The sequence below is a fragment of the Lampetra fluviatilis genome, chromosome 49 (assembly GCF_964198595.1).
Source record: "Lampetra fluviatilis chromosome 49, kcLamFluv1.1, whole genome shotgun sequence".
Classification (NCBI taxonomy): Eukaryota; Metazoa; Chordata; class Hyperoartia; order Petromyzontiformes; family Petromyzontidae; genus Lampetra; species Lampetra fluviatilis.
The window spans coordinates 8,555,736-8,580,992 of record NC_136323.1 but is presented as its reverse complement, the minus strand read 5'-3'; the positions used below and the strand labels follow the sequence as shown (position 1 = coordinate 8,580,992).

General features: G+C 48.5%; 1 protein-coding gene across 6 annotated transcripts in view; it reads right to left on the bottom strand.

Annotated features, from left to right (window-relative positions):
• SEC16A (SEC16 homolog A, endoplasmic reticulum export factor) overlaps positions 1-24,260 on the bottom strand; it is a 45,846-nt gene extending 21,586 nt beyond the window's left edge. For 2 of the 6 annotated variants that reach the window (XR_013640170.1, XM_078878068.1), the window contains exons 1-18: positions 23,968-24,260; positions 16,171-20,623; positions 14,581-14,717; positions 13,349-13,428; positions 12,312-12,402; positions 11,341-11,548; positions 10,832-11,006; positions 10,315-10,466; positions 9,655-9,716; positions 8,903-9,041; positions 8,440-8,742; positions 6,370-6,467; positions 4,749-4,830; positions 4,147-4,264; positions 3,221-3,332; positions 2,798-2,912; positions 2,265-2,405; positions 456-569 (exon numbers count right to left, since the gene is read on the bottom strand). Coding sequence is in view for 5 of the 6 variants with exons in the window: in XM_078878068.1 (XP_078734194.1) it covers positions 456-569; positions 2,265-2,405; positions 2,798-2,912; positions 3,221-3,332; positions 4,147-4,264; positions 4,749-4,830; positions 6,370-6,467; positions 8,440-8,742; positions 8,903-9,041; positions 9,655-9,716; positions 10,315-10,466; positions 10,832-11,006; positions 11,341-11,548; positions 12,312-12,402; positions 13,349-13,428; positions 14,581-14,717; positions 16,171-20,574 (6,531 nt within the window). In the remaining variant the exon portion in view is untranslated. The remainder of the gene's footprint in view (positions 1-455; positions 570-2,264; positions 2,406-2,797; positions 2,913-3,220; positions 3,333-4,146; positions 4,265-4,748; positions 4,831-6,369; positions 6,468-8,439; positions 8,743-8,902; positions 9,042-9,654; positions 9,717-10,314; positions 10,467-10,831; positions 11,007-11,340; positions 11,549-12,311; positions 12,403-13,348; positions 13,429-14,580; positions 14,718-16,170; positions 20,624-23,967) is intronic. The other 4 variants (XM_078878071.1, XM_078878073.1, XM_078878072.1 and 1 more) reach the window with 4 other exon arrangements.
• Between the last annotated feature and the right edge of the window lie 997 nt (positions 24,261-25,257).

Below are 25,257 nucleotides of genomic sequence, written 5' to 3'. Positions count from 1 at the left end.
CGTACACTTTTTCCACTGGCACATCAGAGCTGAGCTAGCGCGGGGCCCTCGCAGTATGGGTAGTTTTCCACTGGCAAATTGCAATGCCGAGTCGAAACCAAACTGTGATACAATGGCCTCACAAGACATCTGAACCTGGATAAGTGCCAAGCAGGGCGAGGGGCCAATAAGGTGCTTATTGTGTGTGACTTCAGCATCACCATGCCATCTATGTGCGTTTCGGCTCATTCATTGCGCGTCACATAGTTGGCACATCTCAGATTTTGCAGTGCAAAAAAAGCTGGTGCCTCCGAAACCCTTGCCTGGGAAATGCCCAACCACCCCAGTATGGTTGTGGAGGGGCCGCGTTGATTTCAATTGTACAGTGGAAATAGGCTTCCGGTCAAATTTTGTCTTGCACGGGACTCAACTACCGTCGAGTTACATGCAAGAGCCCTGGGAAGGGGGTGTCAAACCTTCATCTGCTGTTCCAGAAAGCGCAGCTGAGTCAGCCACTCCGGGTCCACAAACTGCTCCTCCTCGGGCCTTTCCTTCAGTTGTGGGTCAAACGGCCTGAGCTGCGCCGACAACTGGGGGGAACAAACGCACATACAAATACAGCACTCTCGATTATCCACGTGCGGTTTATCCGATTTGCGGATTAACCACGCACCTGAGATATTTACGTAAACTAACTCATGGATTTTCCCTTAAGCCCAAATTAATAATCGAAAAACAGTTATACATTGTTATTATTGGAAATGTGTATTACAAGTCACATGCTTAGACCAATCAAATATGTGCTCCGGTTAATCTGAAATCCACGTGATAGCCTCTACAGTACAGTAGTTGCATATCTTTACAACAGTGGGCGGAGTTTTATTGATGTTGATTGGCGTGGCTCTGCTGGTGTCCACTTAGTGGGCCGAGTCTTCTGTACGGGAGCAGCAAAGTGTTATTACTGAGCACGAGCGTGTTTTTCTATGGGTTTTTGTAACAAATCAAAATCAATATTTTCTTTACTAAAATTTTTAGTTTTGTTCAGATTAGTGGAAGATGGATATTTTTTTTTATTATCCGCCATTTTCAATTACCCGCGGCTACCCTCCCCGTCATTAACGAGGATAATTGAGTCGACTGTATCGTGGAATCATCATCAGCCAAAATTAATCACCAACTATATGAAGACCTTCCCAAGCCATCCCCATCTCACATGATCCTGCAATGTTAAGAATCCACCTAGCACCGGCACATGAGCTGATTTCATTGCTCCATCTCCTGGAGGACTTTCCCTCAGACGTGTTCCATTTCTTGGCTGCCACTCTGTCATCGTTCTTGACAATGATAGTAAATTAAAATATATATAGTATTAATATACATAAAAATGTTTATTAAGGCTTAGGGGAAACTAATGACAAGTTCAGATATAAATGGCAATCGGTGTTGTGCAAGGCCAGGAATTAAACGTAGGTCACTTGGGATAGGGGGAACAAAAGTGTGTTGCCAAAACACAAAAAGTCTAACTCATGTATGGCGATACATACAGATTACTCAGGGGCAAGTACTGTGAGTCACCAGCGATTAACTTCAGCATGGCAGACCTAATTGCTTCTCCAGTGCTGATGTTTAAACTCCATATTAGGTACTCATTTACAGCTGAGTCAACCTAGAGGAGGTCCAAGACAGATAAAAATATCACTCGCCATTAATGTTATCAGTGGCTAACGATGAAACCCAGGTCAGCCTGATTTATAACACAGTCCTTGAACCACTGGACAAATTACACCCACAAAGGTATAAAATAAAATAACATTTTCTACCTACGTGACTTTACCGAAAGAACCAAAGAGTATGGATTCCTGCAGTCACGAAAGCTTCAAAATCAAGATTACACCCACAAAACTACGCAAAGACAAAGATCCTCCTTGTAGCCTTAACAAGACTGTTGGGGCAAGTGCTGTTAGCGAGCACCTATGAAGGCCGGCACGGCACACGAGGGTGTGGGTGGCCACCACCACGCACGGCCGTCTTTGTCTCCTGAGTGGTGATGTTTACACATCGCAACCAGGTACTCATATAATGCTGAGTCGACCTAGGGGAGCACCCGGAACCGGTTAAGATAATCGTCACTGATGTTGGCCGTGAGCGGGAATCGTACTCGGGTCGCCGGGTTCGTAGCGCAGCACGCCAACCACTACACTACTGCTCCAAACAAAAATACACACACACTTATGCACACATAAAGACATGCACAGGTCAACATACTACTGGTGCATTCTGCTTACACTGACGAGCTGCACGAGGAAGGCGTGGGTGTAGAGCGACGGGTGTTCCAGCACGGTGTTGCCGATGACCTCACAGTACTGCATGGCCTGCGCCACCAGCCCGTTCTCTGCCAGCCGGCTGGCGTAGAGCAGCTTGAAGGGCTGAGTGGGGCAAGGGGAGGAGATGGCAGGTCAAGTCAGTGTGTAAGTGTTAACGAGTCAGTTGAGGTGGCAGTTGTGACTTGTCTGTAACACGAAGCGTCACAATCCACGTGATGTACTTCGATTCGGATAGGAAGTCAGGCTTGGTTTATCATGGAATACTTGGCAGGTCAATACATCTCCAGAAACTACAATTTTCTGACACTCCGCAGGCAGGCAATTGACTGCATTGAACTTTTTTCCAGATTTGAAATTACTTGCATGGTTCCATCATAATGAAACATAAAACAATTGTATCCACCACAGAACATACAGATTAAAAACCCAAAAGCGCCATGCGCTACGCTGCCCGATGCCGCCACCGACAAAACCCACCCCCCTCCCCACCGCACCTGGAAGTTGGAGAGCGTGGCGCTGGTGCCGTTGGAGCCGAGCGACTGCGCGTATTCGTAAACCTCCGTGCGCTGGATCGACTCGTTGCTCATGAACTCGGCCAGGGGCAGGCTGCTACACACACAAGACACAATGCGTGCGTATGAGAATCTATTATTTCTGAATTTGTATGCATTATATGTGATTGGTGTATGTAAACCCTGCAGCCACATTTACCAATAAACCAAAAAATAATTGTCGAATTGAATCATGACCGCAAATCATAACAATTCGCCAATCACAGAGGAGGGCAAAACTGTTAAATGTCCACAAGACACATTTTAAGGTATGACACACAATACAAGTAATACATGACTATGGACACTGCTAACCCCCATATTTCTCAAATCCCAACTCAGAAGGGCACTGACACACACACACACCTGTGGTTGGCTCCCAGCAGCACCAGCTTGGCCGACCGCTTGTTGTACATGTCAAAGCTCACTTGGGCCATCAGATAGCAGAAGTGAGCAGCATCAACCAACCCTTTGGAGGCTGCAAGGACAGAGGGTCATGTTAAGGTGGGTTCCTTTTAATAGCACGTACATGTACAGCCCTTTGGTCAATCCACTGTTGGATAAGGGTCTACTCGCATTGCGTGTCATGGGGGTTGTTTGCCCATTTTTGTTTACACCGGTCAGTCTGGGTTGTGAAGGCATGGAAGCAACACGGTAGGAGCCGCGAGGTACGGTACAGCAATGGATTTAGCTTTAGCTGCACTGCTCTTTGCTGCCCGGAACGTAACATAGCCCCGGCAGGAGCCTATGACATCCAAGCATGCATGGTGGTCACCGGTCCAAACACGATCCAGGCTGAGCCCCGCTTAGTTTCTAAGATCCGATGAGATTGGGTACATTGCCGGGTGATATTGGCATACGCACTTATAGATTGCTTTCGGATATTTGGGCGTAAGAGCCAATGTAAGAGAAACTGCTAAAGTAGGCCGACACCTACCCATGTTAATGTGTAGGAAACTGGCATGGTGGTGGAGTGAATGCACGAGGAACGGTGACGCATTGGTTAGCACATTGCACAATGAACCCCGCGACCTCAATTCAATTCCCACTCATGGTCAACATCGGCGACGAATATCTGAACCAGTTCTAGTCCTTATTTACGTCAATTCAGCCTTAAACGAGAACCTGGTGCAGTGCGTGATACATCACCACTGGGGAGACAAAGATGGCCAGGCGTGATGCTGGCCACCCACTCCCTCGTGTGCCGTGCTGGCCTTAATCAGGTGCTCACTAACAGCAATCGCCCCAAAAGTCTGTTAAGTATATACGGGGATCTTTGTGTGGTCTCCCACCCAGCGTGTCGCCCATGGTGGTGATGGTACGGCGATCCAGGTCGGGGTTGCTCGTGATGTTGGACAGGATCATGGCCAGGTGAGGCCTCCAGTCTCCCCAGCGCTCGTCGCAGCATGACTGATGGCGCCGCACAAAACGTAAACGTCAGTACGAGCTGAACGGTTACACACAACACTACAGCCTTGCAACACAAGCTATAGTAGGTTTAAAAGAAACAGACAAGGGTCAGTCATCAAAAAGGCATTTGAACCAAAGTTTTCCATCAGAATTTGTTTACATCGGCAAACCTTGGGCTGGTTTTAAAACCTCAGAGTCTCTTCAGCAATATGAACCAAACGGCTGTCAGATCATGTTTTTTATTTTCTCTGTCACCTACAACCGACCAAAAAAGAACAATATTCCACTTATGTAAACCTGAGCCTACACAAAACGTGGTTTGTACACTCAAGTCTTGCCAAACGTAATCGTTCCGACTACATAAGCATATAATATCAACAAACCTTATTTATAAGCTTCCAATAATACCAACCCCTTGTAGCAGCCGACACCCTGGCATTAACGAGCCCTATGTGGCTTTCACTTCACAGAATTCCTAGCTTACCGTGGCGGCCGCAGGCATCCTTCCGGATTGCTGCTGGTAGCAAGTCTGCAGCGGGTCATTCATGGGCAGACTGTTGGCAAACCTGCAAGGAGCAAGCAAACAAGGATGAGTAGCTATCACCCAATGCTCTGCATCATCACTGCAGTCAGCTTCATGCTTAATGAACCCCCCTATGACTTTGTGGAGGCAGCTTTGGCAAGAGAGATGTGGGCTGCAAAGTGCAATATAAAGTATCTACTTGCACAATAACAATCATAAAAAGTAATAAAAATGTGAAAAATATTTGTGAGCAAATAAATCATATATAAATAATGTACGAGTACAGCCCTTTGTCAATTTATTGCAATGGCTCTTGGGAAGTTATTTGACCATACTTCACTAAGCTGGTCAGTGAGGGTTGGTGAACGTGGGGAGCATAGACTTGGGAGCATAGAAGTGTACTATAAACAAGACATCTTGCTGTAATGCACATCTGGTCAATAATATGGCCACAATTTTGACTCTTTTTGAGTTGATGGTCCAAAACAAGGCTGTGTGCGTTGAACCTTCTTTTTAGAGGCCGACCAAAACTTAATTTCTGGTTTCGGCCGAAAACAAAACCAGATTGAAAGTAAAAAATTTACTTTCGGCCGAAACCGAAAGTAAAAAATTTACAAAAACTATGCCGAAAGAGGCATTTGCCAACTTTCGGCGCCGAAACCGAATTTCAGTCGGCCTCTAATTGTCAGACTTCGAATCTCGGTATCAACACGCGTGTAGACTGAAGCGAACCCAACACATAAGCTAAGGCGGGCATGCGCCTGGGAACAGGCAACATTGGCACTTGTTGTCGTCCCACCAGAGACTCCACCCACGGATGGAGATGCAGGCTGCCATCTGTTGACCGGTCATATAAACATTAGCAGACCATGGTTGCGGCTGTAACCTCGCTCCCAAGCTGCTGCTGCTGACGTGTGTGTGTGTTTGCAGCCTATCGTATAAGATTGCCTACCGCCGACTGGCCGGCCGATAGGCAGTGATAGACGTAGCACTAGCGTTATATTCTAACAACTAAACCCGTAAAAACAAAGTTTTTCACTATAAATCCTTTATATGCGTGGCATCGGGGCGGCTAGAGTCCTCTCGTCCTCTGGCAGCATTAAACAATTGGTAATTAAATATTTTAAAAAAATCCCCTAAACAGTGTAAAATTTTGGAAAAAATTTTTCACGAAAATGCATTGTCACGCACAACGAGTCTGTGTGCAAAATGTCAGCTCGATTGGATCACGGGAAGTGGGTTAAAAAACGACCTAAAGGTCCTAAGCAAGCAAGCGAACTTAATATAAAGGATTTAAAAATAGATCTTCGGTTGACGAATGACGACCGAAAGTTTAAAATTTACTTTCGGACGAAACCAAAAGTATGCCGAAAGAGGCCATTTGCCAACTTTTGGCACCGAAACTGAAACCGAATTTCAGTCGGCCTCTACTTCTTTTGCACCGTACGTAGCCAACCGTGCTAATCGGAGGTGTATAATGTACGCAACTTTCCCACATATTATCCTTCTTCACTTCCAGCCTGCGAGCACTTTGTCCGATGGCTCTCTCATCGTTTACAGATCGTGTTACACAATTGCTTACCTGGTCATGACGTTGGCGTGCGTGCGGCCATCCATCTTGCTGGCGAGCAGCAGGGCGTGGCCCCAGAGGTCGTTCTTCATCGCCGACTCCAGGGCATCCTGTACAAGTAGCAGCACCGTGTTTCCAGAGTGATTATGAGATGCAAGGGGGCGTGGGCCAACAAACCTATATATACGCACAGTAGACTCTCGATTATCCGCGCGAATGACGGGGAGGACAGCCAAGGATAATTCAAACATTGCGGATAATGCAAAAATATCCATTTTCCGCAGATCTTTATGCTGAAAACCACTAATGTTATATTTATGTTAAGAAAATTGAGTTCAGATTAAAAGCACGTGACTTCCAATAAACATTTCCAAGAATAAACTGTTTTTAGATTATTAATTTCTTAATTTGGGATTAAGGGAACATCCACGAGTTATTATTCTACGTGAAAATCTCCGGTGCGTGGTTAATCCACATGCATGTTAAACGTCTTTTGCACCATACGTAGTCAGCCGTGCTAATCGGAGGTGGACGGAAGGATAACAAATTAAACATAAAAGCCATCATCATTGCCGGACGAGAGCTTAAAAGATTACTGACCATTTACAAAATCAAACAAAAAGGGTATGGGGACTCAATTTTCAACAAAGCATAAGCAATTATTTTTAAAACCTTAGCTAAGCCATTGGTCGAAATGTTAGCCTATTAAATAGTTTTTTTTCTGTTGTAAGAATGGAGTGAGTTTTATTTGTGACCATATAAAAATGCCATGAAAAAAAACTTTCTCTATGTGTAGGGGTGTTAGAGAGAGAGCCGTTATGCATGGCAGCTTATGGGAAACAAACACAGTGGGCGGGGCTACGTGAGTGCACGGGGGGGGGGTGCTCTCAACGACGTCCGCACCAGGCAGCCCGGGGCCCCACCCCTCAGCGGGGGTTGAGTATAAAGGGGGATGTGTCAGAGGGCTCGGGGCAGAATGTTAAAACTAAACCAGTGAAGACCGAAGATCGTCTAGCTAGAGCCCTGGACTCCCCTGGGACGCCGCCCTTGTCAGGGCCGTGCAGGACCGAGCCAGCGGCGTGGTCCCGAGAACCAGAGCTAGTGCTCTGGGACTCCGGGTACCGTAGCCCGACTTACCAGTGTCGGGCCAGACAGCCTCCCCTAGCCCGTTAGTGGAGGACTAGGAGGTAGATCAGAGATAGCTAGCAGTGTATTCCCAGCTAGCCGGGTGAGGGGGCCGATACCCCCTCCAGTATTGTATGTCCGCGGTTGTGACAACTGTTGCGGAATAAATACGTGTGCCTCAACCCCGGGTGTCCAAGAGTCCTCAACGGTATTACATATGCACTGTTACCACTGCCTTGTGACAAACGTGGTTGGGGGGGTTCCATAATAGAGGGTTTTTTGGGTTAGAGCACGTATAAATATATGTCATTAAAACCCGCCACCATTCGACACAGCCAACTAGTAAAGGTTGTCACGTAAACAGAACGTGCCAATTCGTCACTAGTACAGCACACCGGTGTGTTGGAAAGCCAAGCCACAACATTTACAATCTCAGTGGTTTGATTGTTTAACATCTCTGAACAGCACAACAACCTCACTGCAAGACGTAACATTTTCCCCCTCTTTCTCTCCTTACACAGCTCAACTTTGGATCTCCCTTCATCTGTCTTTCCAACTTTCTGTTACCCAAATAAATTTAAGAATATTGGACATTCTCATAGCGAGTTGAACCTCGATGAAGATTGAAGATCCTCTGGGTTTGACCTCACACAAAGCCCATGGTCCACCCTAAACCACATCCCACTGCACAAACTATGGCAGATGCGGATCTCTGATGCACAAAAGGAAACTTTTAAACTCCCCAGTGTGTGACTGTGGTCATCCAGAAGAGACCATATAACGATGAAATGCCCGATGCAGTTATCTGGCTTAACCACCTCAATGTGAAATTGTAATTGCTGCTCTGAATCTAAATCAGCCATAAGAAAGAATAATTCTCATTAACTGTCCTTCCTCTATCTTTCATTCTTTCTTGCTGCCACTTTGTCAACAAAAGGCTCTTTCGGGTCAACGCACCTTCTTACGGCCGAACAGCAGCAGCTGGCGGAAGCGATCGGTGGCCTGAGCGACGGCCTCCTCGCTTGACAGGCGCCCCTCGCCCAGCAGGGACGCCTGCCCCACGGGGCCGTCCTCCGGAGCGCCCAGCAGCAGCGCGGGCTGCGGTGCGGCGGCGCCAGCGTCGTCATCAAGCCCCGAGAGCGCCCCCAGCTCCCCGCTCAGGTCGATGAGGTTGGCTTCGTCGTTTGGGGCCCGGCCTGGATGCCAGCCCGCGCGGTGGCCGCGCAGCAGCAGTTCAGCGATGTCGGTGCCCACCACCGTCTGTCGGTGCCGAGACACACCACCGTGCCGCGCCAAGAGATAACGTGTTATGCCAACGCATACCGTGCCATACCAGAATGCTTACAGCCGATTTATTTGTAAATAAAGGCCATTAACATCAAATCGATCGACGGCACCAGACATTCATTTATACACGAACCCCGTTCTGCCGGCAGATGAGCACGAGCAGCTCCCAGAGGAGGGCGGCTGACTTCTTGTCGATCAGCTTGTCATTACGAAGGCACTCCATAGCCTTGTTCTGAGCAAAGGTGATCACGTCCACCTTGTGCGTCTCGTCCCTACGCAGGAGGACAGCACACAAGAGTTACGCACAACGTCAATGGGAATCTCAATGTCACGGGCCCTGCCGTGCCCTTAACCAGCAACGTCACTTTGCAATCCAAGATCCGAACTCAAACCCAAATAACTAAAGTTACATCCCATGCAGTGGTGTAGCTATTGAGTGTGCAGGACTAGGATGTGGTCTATGAAGAGGGAGAAAATTTGACAGGTGGGGCCTGTTTAATTTCTTGGACCAGGGTCGACGCAAACTACAATACAGCACGGGTCTCCTGCTTTAGTGTAATGCATTGGCGGATAGATGCAACGTTTTTAGCGATACATTGACAGATAAGAGTGCAGTGGAATACAAATCTAATCTAATTCAATTTTATACTTATCAGGCACCATCACTCAAGGCGCTTGACATAGTAAAAAAAAACGGTGACAGAACGGAATGATTTAAGATTGGCAGGAGAGTGCAAGGATTGAGGAACGAGTGGCCGCAATAGAGGGGTGCTTAGGGATCACGAAAGGGTAGGGGATGGATGGGAAGGAGTGGAGGGGCGAGTGGAGTGAAGAGGAAGAGAATGGGCAACAGAGAAGAGGTGGAGCTTCACGGGTGGCACGTACTTCACCAGTGGTCCTGGGAAGCAGCGCAGTTCCGTTTGCTCCTCACTCTCCTGCATCATGACCTGCAGGGACATGGGCAGCAGAAATCAGCTGGGGCGAGGGGTTAGGGTTAATGCTAGTGTTAGCATGTGAGTGCTTAGGTCGAGGTAGGGGTTAACATTAGCAGTAAGGCATTCAAATTTGGCCAAGCAAGGCGGCTAACGTTATGGTAAAGATAACAATAGTAAAGTATTATATCACTGAAGCTGTTTATATTAGGTTTGTATTTAGGCAAATAACTTGGGTTAAGGTAAGCATGATAAAGATAAGCATTAGTACCCAATTATTAGTAATGGTACAAGAGACAGTAATATCATGAAAGATGTGTGTTTGCTTAAAACAATTACCAGGGCTTAGGTAAGTTAGAATTAGGGTTAAGCATGAGTGCTGAAATGAGAATAACTGAACATGCAATAGAGATTCATTCCATTTCAGAAGTCAGTTTTATGATTAAGTTCAGATGCTGTGAATAGGGTAGGTGTTCGAGTTAACATTGGGATTTGTGCTAATAAATAAGGTTAGCCTTAACATTAGGATTAATGTAAGCGTTTTGGCTGAGCTTAGGTAGAGTGTTCAGCCGATGGATCGGACTTCTTCCATGTGTGTGCTTTTTGCAGTCACCTCCACGTTGTGTATCTCAACCAGGGCAGGCTGCCCGTCTGCTGGCATGTTGGGCAGCACCTTTATGAGCTGCCCACCCGGGCCGAACCGCGCGATCGTGTGCGGCGCCACAAACTTCTCCGGGGTCATCGGTCTCACGGGGGCCGGGGCAACTGCGATCGACAGAGACAAGAGCATCGTTCAGTACCACGATTGCAATTGGGCACGTAACAATCAATGGATTTAAATCGGTTCTTACGCTCGCAATACATGTAGAATCGTGCACGTTACAAATTATGATCTGCACAAACAACCCGATTTTGTAAATTTTTATTTAGTTTACTTTGTTTAACAAAATTTCAGCTCTGAGAATAAAAAATCTGCTTCATTGCCCATGTGATGAACACGACTCTGTACAAGGAGTAACGGAATGTGCAGTGGTTCCTTGGTTGTGGTCATTGTTTTGTGGTCAAGATGAACACACACACGGTGGTGAACCCGCTGTGTGCGTGTGCGGTGAACGCAGCGGATAACTCACCCTGCTCGCCAGACTGCCACGACTGGGTAGTGTAGTCGTACTGGTAACCGTAGCCCTGGGACGCGTCGTAGCCTGCGCTGGGGTACTGTTCGTAGAGGTAACTCTCCGAGGCGGGCGTTGGTGTCTGGGACTGGTAGGCATGTACTTCCTGGGCTGGCGCACGGTACACGGCACTCTAAAGCGGGAAGAGACGCGACGATTACAAAAACAGATACGAGACTGCGGGGGCCATCGCGACCAAAGCTGTGAACAGGAAATGCTGCTGCCATCACCGCTACAAAGCAACTGATGTTACTGCTGCCCACACCCGTTACAGTACTGCCAGGGGGCTAAATTTGGTCTCCATGGAAATAACACGGTTTTCTAACGAATACGGATATAGCCGCAACCGCACCTGAAATAGTCTGGTGCTTCGAGGACACTGTAAATGACAATATGTTTATGATGGGAGGATAAAATAATTCTGCAAAGATTGGGTCCGGTCTTGGAATCTAAAACAGAAACATCACCCTTGCCTGCTGCGAATGCGTGCTGAATGCGCTGCGGTGGCTCCGCTCGCTGCGCACGCTGTGCACACTGTGCGTGCTGCGTTCGCTGTGCACGCTGCGCCGGTCAAAGTCTTCCGCGTAGGCCTCGGAGGCGCGGCGGTATGGGTCGTCGTCGGCCGCCTGCGGAAGCCGTGGATCCGACGGCCAGTTCTCCATGTAGTTCTCTCGCCTTTGGCAACGGAAGGGAAGGCAAGGGGAGGCCCGCCAGGGTTATCGTTAGGCGAGCTACATGGCCCAAGGGTTTGCGGTTCAATTCCAGCAAGCAGCCCTCGTTATCGCCGTGGGTGTATCAACCTAAAAAGTATTCGCAGTCTGCTCCACAGCAGACGTCAAAGATCCCCCGACTTACATAAAAACAAGTAAGTTATTGCGAACCGGCGTCATGGTCCAATTGAACTAATTCACAAACGTCCACCGCAAATTACTTAATTGGGATTACACCTAGCAATCATCGCCCCACTACTGACAAACTAATGCCTGGTTGCTTTCTAGGGGCCGAGTCACCGTGTGCCCAAATGAACAGCTGCTACTGGGGGTTCCGTTTCATGTTTCAGATGGCATGTGATAAGAGCTACTAATCGTGCTCTGAGATGCCATGGTGTAAGGGGCAGCTCTATCGGTAACAAATAATTATTATCGTGATTATTAACAGATAGCGGGGCGCAAGATGGATTGTCGAACATGCAAAATGCAAACATTTATGTTTCAAGGATAATGCATTCCACAGACACACAGCTGCGATTGTATTTCATTTACCAACACAATACTGGTCAACTGCAGTGCGTCCATCTAAATACGATTATTTATTCACCTCCCATTCTGAGCGCCGCAATTTCTGTATTCAAGTTTCCTGACATGCAGAGAGATTCTTCCTTTTAACTGACCACCATTTCCATCCATAGTAATTAAAATAAATACCACCATGCATATACCTGCCATAGTAGACGTCCTGATAGTAGCCAGGATGCCGGAGCTGCATATCTTGATCGTAACTGTAGCCATCAGCTCTGGGCTGGTCTGGCTCTGCGCACGTGAAGGGGATACAATACATCACTAACATTCATACATGGTATACTTCCATATTTCAAGCATATTTATCCACACAATGCTGATATTCTTACATCAAACACATACACACTAAACATGCACTATGCTACATTAACACATCTGCGTGTACATACATACGCATGCAAATGCTGCCCTTTGGAGGAAAGGGTGGGTGGATCAATCTGATTTGTCAAACTCTCAAACCCGGTGGGGGCTGTGAGAAATGGCCAGGGGATGGCGGTACAGCAAGTAGGTTTGTGAAACAGTCTGTGTGGACCTCCGAGTGTTATTCCGCTTGTGCGCTCCGGGATTTTCTCCTAGAATGTTCTATGTATGGAGGAAACTGGTCATCCCGTTTCCTCCCAAAATAATTAAAAAAATGCAGATGGGAGAACACCGGTACAATGGAAGTGGACAAATACCAAAGCTGGATCACCTTGAAAAGGAGCCTTGAGACTCGGCAAGGTTTTGTTTTCGTATAAGTGACAATACCCATGCAATAAATTCAATGAACATCAACGGTGACCCCAATACACTGAGGCAGAGACCAGGCACTAAAAATAGGGGTGGTGATAGGTGGCTTAGCGGTAGGGCGATCGCCGCTTGTAGGTAGAGGTTCGCTTCACAGTGGAAGTTAAAGATCTCATTACATCATTCTAAAAGAGGAGGCCATTGTGTGCCGGCATCTCGGTGCAAATTTGTTAAAAATGAAAAATTACCTGCAAATAAATCAACTGGCATTACACATGGCAACATTGCCCCCCTACCCCCCACTACTGTGAAACTACTGCAGACTGTCTCAAACAAAGCACCGCTTTGTGCTATAAGAATGGCACAATGAGAAAAATGTACGAGATAATATATATTATTTAAGTATTAATCTTGTACCCAGGTGGGATCCCAGTAAGAGAAGAGGACTTACGAGAGGGTGGGTAACCGTATGCCCTGGCACCGTAATAATTGTCTGCTGCGTAGTAGCCGTCTGGCCTGTCGTAGGGGCCCCTGCAATGTAAAAAGATGTGGGGTAGGCAAACAAACTAAATGGTTAAACAAGACATCAGCTAATAACAATAATACATCAATACTGAACGACTAACAAATTCCTGAAATGAAATATACATATCAATCATCATCTCCTACTACAAAAAATTGGCAGGAACTGCTGAAAAAAACAAAGTCATGAGGCTTCGTGAGGCTTTCCTGGGTAACACAAGCATAATAGATAAGCAGATAATGTCTCCTTCCAATATCTGTTTTTCCCCATGAACACAACCCATCGGCTCCACAGCCTTCTGGGAGTGAATACTTTGAGAAACGTCGTATTCAGAATGTAAATGTTGTGGATTTGCTCTCCAACACACCGGTGTGCTGTACTCGTAACGAATTGGCATGTTCTGTTTACGTGACAAACCTTACTAATTGGCTGTGTCGGGTGGTGGCGGGTTTAAAGACAAATTTATATATTTAAGCGATCTAACCCAAAAAAACTATTATGGATAATTTTATGAGACACGATGGTTTGTATCTTTTATTAAGAGGCCATAATAGTCAATGCCACCGATGGCACATCCTACCATCGCTTTCTTCCTTCTGCCACGTACCACAACAGCCTAGGCGTATCTATAAGATAACAGCTCTGTTGCTTTATGGGTTTTTCCTTGGTTTAACTTCAACACGTTCTTAGCCACACAAACGGTGGGACACGTGTGAGAGGTGTGGGGGGCATAGCCCACCATGAAGAATTTCCGATTATTAAACACGTAGCAAGTCATCATTCCAGGATTTGGTGAACTGTCACATCTGATTCAAGATTTGATTACTGTCTCAACTATTCTCTCTACACTTTCACCTCATTTGTAGTTTTCTACGGCGATTTATTTGTACCGCCGATAAAGGCAAGTTTGTGCCGTGTCGGTCTAATTAGCATTTCGTGTACGGTTTAATTTGCTCTGCCTCACGTGTTCGATCTCATTTGTACTGTCTCATCAGCACCGATTCATTATGTCTTGTTCATTTCAGCCATTATCCCAAAGGAAACATCTCATACAATACAAATGGTAAACAATTTGACTCGTGCGTGTATACGGTTTTATCAACCACGAGGGTGTACAAATCTATTTTAATTGTTCAGTTACGTGGAGCGAGCACACTCACCGCTCCGAGTAGTGGCTGGCACGGGAACTGGGCCTCTCCGGTTCGGGGGGACGGTAGCGGCCGTATGCGTCGTAGCCGCCCTGGTAGCTGCCCTGTCGTGACAGAGGCTGCTCGTAGCTGGCACTGCGCCCGTTCTGCTGCAAAACACCACAAACAGCGGCAAGCAAGACGACTCAGCAAGAGTAACAACCTCGATTAAGGGGAGGCTGGGGAACCTTATCCTTACTGAAAAGGACTTTCTAAAATATTTGGGGGGCCACACGTGAACACACACCTCAGTCACATAAATTAGTCCAAGGACATCTTGCAGCGGCAGAAGTGATACCGAGCACGTTAAAATGTTGCCTTGTCAAAGAAATTGCCCCGAAGTACCCAATTAGTGTGGCTAAGAAGCTTGCAGTACTGGATAAACATTGTTTGTGGGCCATTTCCAAGTGGTAGACTTTGTTGCCATGGGCCGTATGAAATTAACTCGTAGGCCATAGATACGCGACATATACCTTAAGACGGAAAACACTCGAGATGTATTCACACCAAACCCTATGCTCACATGAATTTTAATAAGCATGGAATTGTTCGTTTTAAATCCACAAAATATAAATGGTGAAATTTTTTTAAGAGTGTTTCACATTGAAAAGTTTGGTCAATGATTTCTATTGTGTTTGTGGAAGCCCGTGTCCAGAGAAAACTCGTGTACACCTGAAGATAACACTCCAGAGGCATCTACTGGCCACCTTGCAGCCCTTGCAAGTCGGTGTCTGGTGCACACGATAACTAAATGTTATCCACCAACTGCACCTACACGGTAAAGGATTACAGATACGTTAATCAGTACAGGAAGTAGGATGCAGAAAAAGCGACCCAAAAACCAAATGGCCCTGGTGATCTTGGCTATCTGATATGAGTTTCAAGCTCTGTTTATAACACTAAATTAAAAGTTATAAAGCACATCATTAGATCCCTCAACAGATAACTGTTATGTCACTCCATTATAGTGTCATGTCATATCACAAGTGGTACATGACAGACCATCTGGCCATGAAGTACCTTATATCAATAACTATATCAGAATTGGACAGACATCCTAGGTATGTATTTATGACAGATGTATTGTTTTGGCTGCCTCTCCGCTTAAGAAACTGTAACGTCCTCCCCATAACACCCACTTACTGATAAAATGTGTATGCATTTTATTTGTACTTATTTAAATGCAGATCTCCCTTGAAAAATAGACTGCTGGTCTCAATGGCTTTTTAGTTATAAATCTACCAATCACTTGTGTGACTTATGTTGTGGTCTGCCTTGCCGGTCCTTTCTCCACTCAATTCTGTGTGGGGCCATCTCCACGTCCACTCCAGTCCTTCATAGTGCGTTTCACCATTTCGGTACAATGGAGTAACTGGTTCACTGGTTGTACTGGTGCTGGAACACAAATACTGGTTCAACAGAATATAGTACTATTTACATTTCAAGGGAATTGAACAAAACATCGCAGGCAGTACGCTCCTGAAAAAGTATGGAACTCATTGTGGCTATACTACTAAATGAAGACAAACATTAATTGCACAAGTCATTAGCAAGTGTTTTCACCTCATAGTACGCCTGGGCAGCTCTGGGGTCGGCCTGCTGGTAGTACTGGTAGTAGTGATGTGCCCAGGGGTCGGTGCCATAGGGGTACGGCGGTTGCCCGTAGCCCGCCGTCCCTGCTGGCAGCGGTGGGTAGCCCGGGTAGGTGCCAGCAGCGGCAGCAGCAGCATAGCGAGCCGCCTCGTCGCCCGGGTAGCGCCCGCCCGTCTGACTGCCCGCATACTGTCCTGCTTGCTGATGCTCGGCAGTAGAGTGTTGAGATGACGACGGCTGTGGTGGCGCCCCTGTTGGGTAGTGAGATGAAGAAACTGGTGGCTGAGAATCGTTGGGTGGGTAAGCTACAGAACTATCTTGCTGTTGTTCAGTTTGTGTCCGTACAGGTTGATCGGGTGGATATGGAGTAGTTGCAGTGACTTCAACTGATGCTGCTCGTTCTGGGAGAGAATGGTAACTCGAGGTCACAACTGGCTGCTGCTGCTGCTGCTGCAGTGCTGCCTTTGAGTCAGCAATAGGCGGGTTTGCCAAGGTCACATGGGTCGAGGCTGCAGATGAGTCTGCATGCTGTGGAGGTGGAAGCTGTGAGGAGGGAGGCACCTGATGGCTTGGAGTTGGCTCGCTTAGCTGTTCCATTGACTGGCTCTTCCCAGATAAAATTTCTTGTGGAATTTGAACAACAGGCTGCTGGGCTCTGGGTGGTGGCTGTTGTTGTTGCTGCTGCTGTTGCTGCTGCTGCGGTTGCTGTTGTGGCTGCTGCTGCGTGACAGATGAACCTGGTACCTGCTGCCAAGCAGAAGGCTGTGACTGCAAGTGAGATGACACCGGTGGTGGACATGGCGGTACAGTGGATGTTGGCTGCAACTGAATGGGACCACCTTCTTGTGTCCTCATGGCGCCCTCTTGAGCAAATGCTGCTTGCCGCACGGTCAGGTCGAGAGCCTGATCGCCACTCTTGGGTTTCTCAATTTGCTGGTAAATGGAAGGGTTGTGTTGCTCACCCTGAGTTGGAAAGCTAAGCAGCGCATTCTTCGTCGCCGGTGGATCAATGGCGGTCATGCCCACGAGAGACGGGTTACCATAATTACTGGGCGGGCGCTCTCTGTGTTGAGCGGCTTGCGCGTTCAGAGATTCTTCCTGCCATGACGACATCATCTGGGGCTGCTGGCTGATGGCTGGAGATGTAGCGCAACGAGCTCCTTCTGCAAAAAGCTGCCCACCGACGAAACCCTGGGTCGTGGGCACGGGGGCGGCACTGATGGCGGGAACGGTAGGGAGGGTCAATGAATCAGACGGCACAAAGGTCAGCAGAAGGTTTTGTGAAAGTGCCGAGTGGTGCATCAGTGACTCGGGTTGAGTGCGAGTGACAGAGACAATGCCATTTTCAGATGTCTGGTTGCTTCCCCTGCGTGACAAATCAGCGGCCGTCGGAGGGACCAACTGAGGCTGCGGCAGGATTATTGGCGGAACCAGACCTATGTCCAACGGGGCCACGGGACAAATGACTGGTGCGATGGCTGGTCCAATCACAGCTGGCCCGTGCATTTTGGACGCTGGTGGAATTTCCATGTTCTCCACCGCGGACCCAGTGTATCCGTGGATCGCGCCTCCATGCCTGGTGCCCATCTCCTCCTCCGGAGGCTGAATCACATCTCCTCCGGCTGCTGGCTTCCTCGGCGGTTGCAGCGCAGGTGCGGCTGGAGCAAGGATGACGGTCTCGTCCAGGCCGGGGACCCCATCCTGCGCCCACAGCGTCGTCATGGGGCTCTCCGTCATCTGCCGCAGCGCCGAGCTGCGTGACAACGGCCGACTGGGCCGCCGCTCGCTCGGCGTCGAGTGCACACCGACCGGCGGCTTGCCGGGGTTCGCCGGACTCGCCACGGCACTGGGGATCTCTTGATTATCGGGCAACAGCTCCATGTTGGCATGCGCCGTACGTTGCAGCGCACGGTGACGTGCACCCCGGGCGCCGAAGTGCTCCTTGTTGAGCTCCTCATCGAAGTTGAGGCTCGTCTCATCCCAGCTGCCCACCTTCTCAGGGGCAGCGGCGCCATCTGCCGGATCTACTACGGAGTGCTGTGGCGAGCGGAATGGCTCAAACGAGCTGTTCCTGCTCAACTGGAAGTGGCCCGTAGGCCGAGGTGGGCTTGGACTGCCGGGCCACGCTTGCGCGGCGGTCGCATCGGCCGACAACTGCACATTCACAGGGGCGGTGGCAGGCCCCTGATGGTAAAAGTCCCCCAAGCCTGATAACGTTTGGGGATGCGGCCCTGCCGGGTTCTCCTGCTGAATGAACGTGTTCGACACCTTGGGATATACGGGCTTCTTGGCGTGTCCGCCAGCACTGCTCATACTGACACCGCTCAGCGTAGAGGACGTGGCGCTGGCCGGTCGGCCTGGCCGGGCCACCGAGTCCGGCGTCTCGACGTTGGGAAGAAGCTCAGCATTGTCAGGGAGCTGCGGCGGCCGATCCCGCAAGGTGCCATCGGGATGGACTGCGCCGAATGGATGGTTCGGTGAGTTTGTTGGTTGGCCAACGTTTTCCTGCTTGAAAGGATCCCTTGGTGGAACCTCCTGGTTCTGGGTGTAGTCCCAGTGACCAGAACCTTGAATCGTGGACGCCGCATTCAATGGCGCTACGATACCACCAACCGACCCTTCCAGGCTTACATCAGGGTTCTCAAGAGATGGATTAGAGAAGGACGCAGGGCTGCTGTTCACGTTGGCACCCTCAGGTACACCGTGCTGAGCGGCGCTGTCAGCCTGACTCCATCCGCTGGGCTGGAGTTGTGCTATGCTCGTCGGGGCCATAGTTGCCTGGTGAGAAGAGACGTTCTCAAAATTCTCAACATCATCATCCCTGAAGAACATGGACACAGTGCTGCAGTCGACGTCCGTCTGGGGACTTTTTAGGGCGTCTGCGCAGCCTGACATGTGTGCATTATGATCCCCCTCGTGTGCCGGCCCACTGTTGTAACCCACTCTGCCCTGCACGTCTGTGTGAAAGCCTTGCTGCTGTAAGGATGCGTCGAATGAGTACTGAGAGGCAGCTGCATTTCCAGGGTAAGTTTCTGCATTGGAGCTAGGCTCCGCCAACGTATTATCCAGATGAGGGGGGAGCTGAGGGACACCGTGCTGCTGCTGTGGTGGTGATGCTGTGTAAACGTCCCCTTGGGGCGCATACTCATGCGCGTGCGGTCCAGGGTTATAACTCTCGTACGTGGGTGCACCAGAGGACGTGGGAACCTCGGCAGATGTGCTGGAATTTTGAGGAAGGCGCTCTGCAGGGTAGAGTTCCTGGTCATATTCTCCGGAGCCTGGTCGGTACGGGGCTTGGTGCGATTGTGGGAGACCGGGATTGTAGTAATTAACGGCTCCATCATGCGCTGGCTGACCATAGCCAGGCAGGCCCTGTGCAGGTGCCACCCTCTGTACAGATCCAGCACCGAGTTCCGGGTGTCCTGATGGATCCATAGTGGCGCTCGGCACTGTGCCTTGCATGTGCCCGTAGGGTGGGTGGCCCTGATGTGGCGGTGGGACTGGTGAAGGACCCATGTAAGAGTCCCGAGGGCCTCCAGGCTGCAGGACAGCAGTCGAATGCACCTGGGAATGCTGTCCATGCTGCAGAGAAAAATGTGAGTCATTGTGATGTGTCACTTGGGGATGATGCTGAGGAGGTGCCGGTGCATGCTGGTAACCGTGGGAAACGGGGCCTTGCTGGTATAAATGGCCGTGCTCCAGGGAGGAAGCGGATGACACAGGCATGGCTTCAGCACCAGATGGGCGCAACCCTTGCTGAGGCTGGAAGTATGGATCCGCCCCTGCGGAAGAAGCAGGCACTGCCCAGGATGGCAGTGGAACTGACGTGGGGGGCAGGGATGGTGGCATAAACTGTACTGGAGCGGCGGCGGGCGCATGCTGCATTGGGTTGAACACATTTAGTTGCTGCTGCTGTTGCTGCTGTTGCTGCTGCTGGTGCTGCTGTTGCTGGGCTGGTGGATTTGTTATCAAAGAAGACGGCGGCTGAGCGGAGACCGGAACAGCAGGCTGGTAGAACGGCTGTGTCGGGTTAAAGAATTGAGTTGGTCCTGGCTGGCTGACGAGCGGTGGTGCACTCCCAGTGGGGTTGAAAGGCACGGGCTGCGCCAGCACGGGTGGCGACGGCCCCGGCTGCTGCAGGCGGTTAAATGCAAAAGGGTCCGAGATGAGCGGCTGCTTTGGTGGTGCGGCTGCAGATGCCGCCGCTCCCGCCATCGTGGGCGTTGTTCTCCGGCCGTACGGCGTCGTTCGCCGAAAGGGCGAGGGCGCACCATGCTTGGGAGGGCCAGCAAGTGGTGGCCCCGTGGGTGAAGTGGCAGCCCCAAGTTGACCCACTGGGGATGGCGTTGCGTTCTGAGGGATGGGCGCAAACATCACGGCAGCGGTGGGCCCGGATGTGTCACCACGGTCAGCCTTGGTAAGCCTGCAGGCAGTGTTTGATTATGAAGAAAGGCAGAAAGTTAGTGCAAACAATGAGATTATCCGACTGCTGTTTAAGGTCTTAGTCTCTCACTAAATGCACTACTTGAGCACAAATATTGAGATTGTGCACTGTAGTGGATTTTCTGCATTGCAAGATTTAGACTTTATGGACCAGGTTCTTAAGTAATATAGCAATTCAAGCAAGTTAACTACTGCGGTGAATTTCAGTGATTTGTTCATATATAAATAAGACTCATCCAAGTGGATTATAGTGGAGCAGTGCATTGCCCGATTAATCTAAAAACATGAGTGATAGTGAAGTGTGGTAGAGCATAGTCAAACAACCCTCATGGAGAAGCCTTCATTCAGCAGGGAATTGGCAAAGTACTGTAAAATATCCTTATAATGATGATCATGAGCCAGCCATTTTGCAGTAAAACAGTAATGAAACATGGTCATGAACTTCAAGTATATGCCCTTAATGTAAAACTTAAACAAAAGTAGAGCAGCTGGGAAAATCATGTTGGTATACACCCCAAATTGTCAAGGTAAAACAATAAGTCTAATTTCACGCAATAATGCATATCAAAGTGGGTTCTATACACTTGGGCTTGGAAACACGCAATCTGAGTCAACATGGCTATTTTCTTTCAGCTTCAGAGTTAACGCCACTAAGCACACACATGCACACTACACACACAGATTGATCCAGGAACTGGCTGAGCAGTGCAACGTCTAACAGCTCTCAGCGAGTGGCTGTGTGTATGGACACCTGGCACTGATAGCCACCGCTTGTCGCTGACCCGGGGAGCCACACGAAGCAATACAAGCACGAAACACATTTCTGTTTGAGCCCAATCGATACTTGCTTCCACATCAGCATCTGTGCCAAATGCACACAGCACCTTGCAAGTAGCAGGCCCATGCCAACCTTGGTGAACACATTGCTCTACACTGTACAGTTTTTCTAACCGCACATGAGCAAACACCGTAGTGTTGTTACAAAATATTAGTTTGCGTTCAATGCAATGTGCTGTCACTGCAGGAGTGTACATTTCGTCAATACAAGCAGTGATCAACATGTGCCACGCTGTCAGTAGGAGCTCTCAGTGGTTTCAAAACCCCCAGAGGCTTTAAAGCTTACAAAAAATGTACTTTAATCATCATTATTACATTTACAATAGAGGATTTTTAAAGACACTGTTGATAGAAAATTCATAAATTGCACGTTGCTGTGAAATGCTGAATAAATGTGACAAAAAAAGGTCTAGCATACGAACTCAAAAAGTAAATTTTAGGAGTATACTTTAAAATATGCGTGAAAGCAGTGTACAGCACCAGTAAAACATAACTACTCCGGTATGGATTTGATAGTTATATCAGCTTCAAGTAATGTTCGTAAAATAACAGGTACCACTGACGCAGTCTTATCTCCTGCCGCTAAAAACGCAATAAATGTTAAACAGCTGACTTGCAGCTGTTTCCTATAGAACTAAAAAACAAGTGTCTGAAGCCCTTATTAAAAATGTTCAAATGCCAAAAATAAACATGTATAAGGACACCCATTGCTCCTCGGCTACATATATTCATTCAGCATTGTATCTTATTTATGAAGCATATTCAGGGTTTAAAAGCTAAAAAACACCCAAGCGTAACAACAGATGATGCAACATTATCCGTACAGTTCTGCAACATGAGTTTAATTCCTGCCTACAGCTAAGCATCGGTGACGAGTTATATCCAAACTGGTCCTGGGTATCCCTTTAGCAGCAGCCACAATGATTGACCAGGTGAGGAATTAATCATTTGGCAGAGGATTGACAAAGGGTTGTAATAGGATTTTATGTCAATACTACAATCAAATTGCATTTCTACTAATAGAAATAAATGTGTTGCCAATTTCTGACGACTCTTATAATCTGTGAAATTAAATGGCTCATCATCCTCCGAAATCGTCATCAACACTATCATCACATTGACATTATCATCACCATCATCCATTGTATAACCACTGCTGGATGATGGTATCCCTGCTCCATTACCATCCCTAACAGTACACTGGCACCACAATCATTCCAAGTAATGCATGTCAACGAATCTCTGTTCCATCTCTGGGGTAATCATCCTCGCAATGTCCCTCTTTATCACGACAGACATTTGGAAATTGGGGACATTTGCTGGAATAATGATCTTATCCAGAAACAGCCATAAATAATTATTAATCTTTACCACCACTAATATCCGTTTTCACAGATTGTGTCCAGCTATGGACAATGGCAATCGTGGATGAGAGGCGTTTCTGCATCTATACCACCATTGTGAAAATTTGAATAAAGTTGATTTTTCTTTCACTCAAACCAGCGAGGGAAAGTAGTTATCCAATTTAGATTCCTGAGCCGGAGGTAACACTTTCACAGTCATATGCTGTGAGTTTATCAACCCACATATGTAATACCATTTAAGATATATACCATAACAGACAACTTGTCATAAACCCAACAAGGCTACATAAAAATATGGACAGTGATAGTGTAGTCGAATCAGGCCTTACATAATACAACTGTAAAAGCTGTGCTGGAAATATATTTCCATGGCAGAGCTGAACCTTCTAAAAGATGCCTTGCATTAAAAACGTTATAGAAATAACATTCTAACTATAATCAATTAATACAGTATACGACTGCAGAAAATACGTGATGCATGCTCCAGAAGCAGGACGTACATTAAGGATAAAACATTAAAGCCAGTGGCGAAGATTCTAATATGGCTTTGGCAACCCTTGCCTAAACAATTTGACTTGAACATAATTGCTTGTACCGTAATCAATATTCACACTGTAATAATTAAAATCATATAAATGTACAACCCTTTCTCAATCCACTGCTGTATTACACCAAGTCATGATAATGTTTGTACAACCCACTGAAGCCACTTTTGGATGACACCAAAAATGTACAATCCGTTTTTACATCAACTGCTGGATGAAATCAATACTATCGCACAACCCTGTTTCAATCCACTACTGGTCTACACCAACAATAATAATGAACAACCTCTTGTCAATCTACTGCTGGACGACACCAACATTTGTATGTTTATTTATCGAATTAAAAAAAGCATCCCATACTCCTGCGGTCTCCAACCGTGCTGGGCTGGCAGCTCCGCCCGGGGCCTAGCAACCAGGCCCCGGGCAAAATTCCAGACAACACCGGTGACCCCGGGAAAACAGCGAACAGGCCTCACAATGTCGCCGACTCAAGGCACATCGTGAGCATCATCATAAACACCACCACCAACCACCACGACCGCCAAACACAATCCGGAGACAATCGTTGCAGCTGTCACCTCGATTATCTCCTGGCAGAGTTCGAAGTCCCAGACTTCACAGCGTAGGCGCCATCGCCAACCTCCAGGTGAAGGAGACGCGACGTGGACTTTAATCGCTCACCGACGGCAAGCGCATCAGCTCATTCCGGGACAATAGAGACCGTGAAGACGCCGTAATTGCGAGGGAGGATGCGTGGGGTGGGTGGGGGGAGAAACGGCGCCTTTCAGCAGTTACAGAGGCGTGAAGGAAGCCGCTTTAACTTGAGCTCTCGGCGACGTCAGCAGTAAGGACGTGTTTATGGGATCCGTGTCCGGCGAGGCTTTTGCATTTCCTAGTCAGTATGGGCGAGCCGAGGCGCGCCGCGCTCGCCGATTGGTGGGCGCGCGCCGCGAGCGGAGGCTCTCAGCCAATGGGGCGGCGCGACACGAAAGGGCGCGCCCGTGCGGGGTGGGAATTGTGGGAGCCGCCGCGGCCGCCTCCTCCTCCTCCCGGAGCTGACTGTGAAAGCGCCACATGTACACACAGCACACACACACACATAGCGCACACACACACAGCGCACACACACACAGCGCACACACACACATAGCGCACACACACACATAGCGCGCACACACACAGCGCACACACACACAGCGCACACACACATAGCGCACACACACACATAGCGCACACACACATAACGCACACACACACAGAGCACACACACATATAGCGCACACACACATAGCACACACACATATAGCGTACACACACTCAGCACATACACTCAGCACACACACTCAGCACTAACACACTCATAGCGCACACACACACATAGCACACACACATATAGCACACACACACATAGCGCACACACACATAGCGCACACACACACATAGCACACACACATAGCGCACACACATAGCACACACACACACAGCACACACAGCGCACACACACACAGCACACACTCATAGCGCACACACTCAGCACACACACAGCACTCACACTCAGAACACACACACATAGCGCACACACACACACAGCGCACACACACAGCGCACACACACTCAGCACACACACACACTCAGCACACACACACTCAGCACACACACACACTCAGCGCACACACACTCAGCGCACACACACTCAGCGCACACACACTCAGCGCACACACACTCAGCGCACACACACACAGCGCACACACTCATAGCGCACACACACACATAGCGCACACACACACATAGCGCACACACAGAGCGCACACACTCATAGCGCACACACACACATATAGTGCACACACACAGCGCGCACACACACACAG